Genomic DNA, 6334 nt, shown 5'->3' with positions numbered 1-6334 from the left:
ACTACTACTACTACTACTACTACTACTACTACTACTACTACTACTACTACTACTACTACTATTACTACTACTACTACTACTACGAACACTTCTTCGTCTGCACGACGTTCTACATCAAGGGCTAACTTGGGGTCAATGAACCCATTGGGAGTCCGTAGATGGTTTCAGGGGCTCCGTGAGGATGTGAAAATAAACATTTATATTCGCTATACAGCCTTTACTCCTGTCCCAATCTTGTCACGTTGTCAAAGACCACTCCACAGTTTCATATTCTTATTAAAAGCAAACAACAACAACCTTCTCATATGTATGAGACAATCTAATTTCTATAAATAAAGTACATTATACACATTGCATGTAATGTTGTGTTAATGTGAATATTGCTGGAGACGGGGGTTCATAGCTTTCGTCAGATTCTTAAATGGGTCCATGACCCCCCCCAAAACAAAAAAACAAAGGGATAAGAACCAGTGTAGAATGTACAATAACACAATGTAACACATGTTTTGTTTATTTGTATTTTTTCATGTTTATATATGTATTTCGTGTCACTGAATCCAAATATCACATTAGTTTTGACGTAACATCGATATTTCTTTATTTATTCTTGATTTTATATTTCATTGTTATATACGCAACCTTTCTCTACAGTAGTTATTTGATTCAATCTACTTTAGCATTCTAAGGATAATTATACAACATCTAGTATTTTTTTTCATAATATGAAGTGTATTTAAGAGCTACAATATAAGTAAGAACAAAATAAACAACACAACTTTGCACTGCAAGTGTTTTGATGACTCTTCTCATGATTAGAAGTGCTTTGACGATCGAGATTTTTCTAGAATGCATGCTTTCGTCTTTTCTGACTAGTGACCATATGTAATCTCCCATCATAGCAGTATTCCATCGTCCTTGATATCTTCTTTCCATAGTTGCGATATCCTGATGAAATCTCTCGCCATGCTCCTCACTGACAGCCCCCAAGTTTTCGGGGAAGAAATCTAGGTGAGAATGCAAGAAATGTATCTTCAAGGACATACGACAACCAAGTTTCCTGAAGTTCTCAATAAGCTTTGCCACTATTTGTTTATAATGAGGGTCCTTGTGATTTGCTAGGAATCCACGAACTACATCACGAAATGAACACCAAGCTTCTCTTTCAACTTTCGTCATCGCTCTTTCCAGTTTCTCCGACTTCAACATTTTGTTTACCTGGGGTCCAACAAATATACCACCCTTGAGCTTAGCCTCAGATAGCTTGGGAAACATGAAACAAATTTCTTGGAAAGTTTCGCCTCCAAAATCCAAAGCCTTCACAAACTGTTTAATTAACCCTAGCTTGATATGAAGTGGGGGTAATAAAACTTTTTTCGAATCTACTAGAGGCTGTCTGAGAACATTTAACATTCCTGGCTGCAGTTCAACTCTTGGGGGCCAATGAACTTTATTATAATGATCATCATCAGCCCTGCTGTCCCATAAACAAAGAAAACAGGAATACTTTATGTATCCCCCTTGTAAGCCAAGCAAAAGGCTAGCATCTTGAAATCACCACAAACATCCCATTTGAATTCATCATAATTGATTTTTTCAAGAAGCTGTTTGACATTATGATAGTTTTCTTTCTTCTGTACTGAGTGTGCAAGAGTCAAAGATGGGTTTTTATTTCCATTGTGGAGCAATACTGCTTTGAGACTTCGTGTTGAGCTATCTATGAACAGTCGCCATTCTGCAGGATCATGTTCGAGTCCAAGGGCTGTAAACAAACCAGTAACATCCTTACAATAACACATATCATCACTAAAGTCATAGTAAATTTTAGATTCTTCATGTCGTTTCCGGTACACAGATGTCCTGCAGTCTTCTCCTAGTAGATTCCATTCTTTCATCCTTGATGTAAGAAGCTCAGCTCCTGACTTAGTAAGACCTAAGTCTCTGATTAAGTCATCTAGCTCACTCTGACTTGGAAAGTGAGGCTCCGAAGTCGTTCTTGGTGCGAAATCTTCGTCTCCCATTTCATGGCTGCTGCTACCTGCTGACCCTTCAGATGAAATTTCCATTGCATCTTCCATCTGGAAAGAAAGAAATAACTAAATATAGCAACTTCAAAAAAGACGAATAGCATTAGTATTCCATATATCTTTAGGAAAGTGAATGTATATTAAGTACTTAGTATTGAAGTTAATTAAAAGTAAAGAGAGTATGATAAAAATAAACTTGCATTTTCTGGTGGTTGTGGTACTGGTAAGCTATCATCATGTGGGACAGGTGCTCTAGATGATGGTATGTCTGGATACTGCAGAGCTTGTCTTCCTTTCACTTTCCTGTACTTCGTCACATCAATCATACAAAAGTAGCAGTCGTCGTGATGGTTCTTCGGCTCTCTCCATATTCTAGGAATGGCAAAAGGCATTGCCCTTCCTGTACCTCTCAGCCATCCTTCTAGAGTAGATCGGCAGCTTCCACATATCACATGAGGTGCCCATGGCTTGTCCTGGTCACCCATGGGCATTCCGAAATAGAGTCTGTACGCTATCCACACTTTAGCACCTCTCACGATCTTATGTAGTACTTGTTTTTTCCCAATATAATAACCACACACATAGCAAAATGTATCAGGAGAATTTTCACATCCTCTAGTAGCCATCTTAACAGGTAAATAGTTCAGTCATTGATCTGAAAGAGAAAATTAGATAAACATTTAGTAGCAGACCACATAACAATTCCAAAATATACATGGTAACATTGAAATTATATGTATTTCTATAACGGTCGATGATACAGAAAAAAATGATTGCATATTTGAAATCAGCAGGAAAAATAGATTAATAAACTCTAAAAAAAAAAAAAATACAATAAACAAAACTTTTGAAAAAAAAAATTACGTTGTGTAATCTATATAAAACCAGAGCAAAGTATTAAAAATTGTAATCCAAGTGAAGGAGCTGGGTTGACCCTTTTGTTCATTGGGAACCAGATTCATCCGTTATCATAGATGTCATATCTTTTATTTATATTTATTTATTCTTTCCGTAAGTTGTGTATTTCTCCTGTATGTTTCTTTGTACTTAACAAAAAATAAAAAAAAAAGTGATGGAAATTATGCATACATAGGAAAAGATCGCATGTTGTTAAATAAGGATAGGTGCTTCGGTGGAAGTAGTATATCTAATCTGATATGCCTACTAGTGCCAAATGGTTGATTTCTATCCTTCAAAACCTGTCTTCATGACCGCATCACCTCTCTGCTTCTCTCACCTTCACTTTGGCCACGACTTAAAAGCCGTCAGGTCTTCCTCTTTCTCAGTCATTCCTCCTACTCCACACCATGAAGTTCCTCGTATTTGGTAAAAAAAAATATTGCTCATATCATTGTCCTATAATCAGTCATAAAGTAAATGAAATATGTATATCATATTAGAAATTTCATTAGAATTTGTGTCTACATGTTTTTGGTTGGTGTTGTTCTTATTATTTCTTATTGTAATTTGCAGTTCTACTACTTGGAAGTGCTTTGGCTCGGCAGTTATCCTTAGATAATGATCCCCCTTCAGTAAGACTTGCTCGCCCGGGATTCTTCGACAACCGTTCAAATCAGTTCAACAGCCAGTTCCAAGAGCATCAGTATCAATCCACTTCGTCAGGTGTTCAAGGAGTCGCTGGTAACCAAAACACTCATTTCCAGCCCAGCTCCTCTGCTGGTCACAGGCAAAGTGAAACATTCCAGTCGTCTTCTCTTACCAATCAAGATCAGAACCGGCCCCACACAAATTCTCAATTTAGTGATCAAAGCCACGGCCAATTCCAACCAGGATCATCACTCACCAGTGATGGACAGAACTTATTCCGAACTGGGTCTTCAATCACCAGTCAACAGGAAAGCACCAACGTTTTCTCTGGACCCTCACTGGATAACCAACAGAATATTAACTCTCAAACAGGGCTCTCCATCAACGACCAGAATCAAATTTCATTCCATAGTGGGACTTTTTCATCTGGTGAGGGGCTAGATAGTCAGCTTGATCTCGATTCTTCAGTGGGTACACAGAACCAAAAGAGCTCGCTTGCTTCCGGGTCTTTCTTCAGTAGTCATGAACCAAATAATCAATTCCACTCCACTTCCTCCAGCAATCAGGGACATAACAATCACTTCCATTCCAGTTCTCCATTGAACGGTCAAGGGCAAAATAATCAGTTCCAGTCTTCTTCTTTTAACACTCAAAGAGAAAGAAATCAGTTCCAGACTGGTTCTTCCTCTATCGGACAAGGACAGAAAAATCAGTTCCAGTATGGTACTTCATTCAGCAATCAAGGACAAAGAAATCAGTTCCAGTATAGTTCTTCTTTAAGCAGTCAAGGACAAAATGACAAGTTTCAGTCAGGTTCTTCCTCACTTAGTCAGGGAAAAAACGATCCAACCCAGTCCGGTACTTCGTTCACAAATCAGGGCCCAAACAATCAATTCCAGTCAGATTTGTCTCCAAAAAGTCAGAAACAAATAAATTTATTCCAGTCTGAATCGTCTCTCATCGATGAGAAGCAAAGAAGTCAGTCACACTCAGGCTCTTCCAACAGTCAGGGACAAGACAACCGTTTCCATTTAGGCTCTTCTGTCAGTGGTCAGGGACAGAATGATCGCGTCCAACATTCACTTTTTATAAAGAAGAATCAGAGCGATCGATTCCAATCTGAACTCCCCTTCAGCGGTCAGGGACAAAAGAACCGATTCCAGTCTGGCTCCTCCTTCAGTAGTCAAGGACAAAGTGACCAATTCCAGTCTGGATCCCCCTTCAGCAGTCAGGGGGAAAGTGACCGATTACAGTCTGGATCCCCCTCCAGTAGTCAAGGACAAAGTGACCGATTGCAGTCTGGATCCTCCTTCAGTAGTCAAGAACAAAGCGACCGATTCCAGTCGGGATCCTCCTTCAGGAGTCAGGGGCAAAGTGACCGATTCCAGTCTGGATCCCCCTCCAACAGTCAGGAACAAAAGAGCCAATTCCAATCTGGATCCTCCTTCAGTAGTCAAGGACAAAGTAACCGATTCCAGTCTGGATCCCCTGACAATAGTCAGGGACAAAGTGACCGATTCCAGTTTGGATCCCCCTCCAACAGTCAGGGACAAAATAACCGATTTCAATCTGGATCCTCCTTTAGTAGTCAAGAACAAAGTGACCGAGTCCAGTCTGGATCCCCCTTTAGTAGTCAAGGACAAAGTGACCGAGTCCAATCTGGATCCCCCTTTAGTAGTCAAGGACAAAGTGACCAATTCCAGTCTGGATCCCCCTTTAGTAGTCAAGGACAAAGCGACCGATTCCAATCTGGATCCCCCTTTAGTAGTCAGGGACAAAATGACCGATTCCAGTCTGGATCCTCTCACAGTAGTCGAGGACAAAGTGACCGATTCCAGTCTGGATCCTCCTTCAGCAATCAGGGACAAAACCACCGACTCCAATCTGGATCTACTCGCAGTAGTCAAAGCCAAAGTGACCGATTCCAGTCTGGATCCTCCTTCGATGGTCAGGGACAAAAGAATCGTTTCCAATCTGGATCCTCTTTTAGTGTTCAGGGACAAAACAATCTTTTCCAACATGGATCTTCTTTCAATGGCCAAGGACAAAACAACCTACTCCAGCAAAGATCGAATATAGGAAACACATTCCAACTGGATCAGTTCCAGCAGGACCTCATGACTTCTTTCGACAGTGAAATTGAGCCCCTCAACCTCCCATCCGGCTCGAGCTCCCGGCTAGGAAGTGTCGACACATCCTTCCAGTGCACTGGCCGGCCCTACGGTTATTACGCCGACCAGGGCAACAACTGCCGCGTCTTCCACGTGTGCAACCCACATGCTTTCCCCGACGGCCGTGGAGATACTACCCAGTATAGTTTCATATGCGGTGAGGGCTCCATCTTCGACCAGAACGAACTAACGTGTGTGGAGGAGTACGCAGCTCTTCCGTGTTCTGAGGCTTCCAACTACTACTTCCGAAATGAAGATTTCACAAAGACTCAAAATCAACAATAGTCGACTTCATTTTACCAAACGAGAAGTGGTCATTTAAGATTTTACTTTATTATGTACTAAATGTGATCAAATAAAGCTGTTGAACTTAATAACTAACCATCATTTCCAATATCCTGTGAAATATGACTTATGGATATCACATGCCACACACGTACCAAAACTTACTATGTTGCTATCCTCAAGTTACTTGCTCAACTCCCAAGAACAGAAAAGAAGAAAAATAAAAATGCATCATATATAAATGGTTTATGATATCACTCCAGAACTGATCATTTTGCAGCCTACATATTCGTCACAATAGAACAT

At 40.3% G+C, this 6334-nt stretch overlaps 1 protein-coding gene across 1 annotated transcript; it reads left to right on the top strand.

Moving 5' to 3' along the window:
• Positions 1-3322: 3322 nt before the first annotated feature.
• Positions 3323-6092, top strand: LOC143021398 (uncharacterized). Its single transcript, XM_076178834.1, has 2 exons — positions 3323-3350; positions 3498-6092. The coding sequence occupies exons 1-2, from the start codon at positions 3332-3334 to the stop codon at positions 6026-6028; spliced, it is 2550 nt and encodes an 849-aa protein (XP_076034949.1). The 5' UTR covers positions 3323-3331; the 3' UTR covers positions 6029-6092.
• Positions 6093-6334: the final 242 nt, after the last annotated feature.

The sequence above is a fragment of the Oratosquilla oratoria genome, chromosome 42 (assembly GCF_046742065.1).
Source record: "Oratosquilla oratoria isolate Oo_2021 chromosome 42, ASM4674206v1, whole genome shotgun sequence".
Classification (NCBI taxonomy): domain Eukaryota; kingdom Metazoa; phylum Arthropoda; class Malacostraca; order Stomatopoda; family Squillidae; genus Oratosquilla; species Oratosquilla oratoria.
The sequence above is the reverse complement of the archived record's forward strand: the minus strand, read 5'-3'. Positions and strand labels throughout refer to the sequence as shown.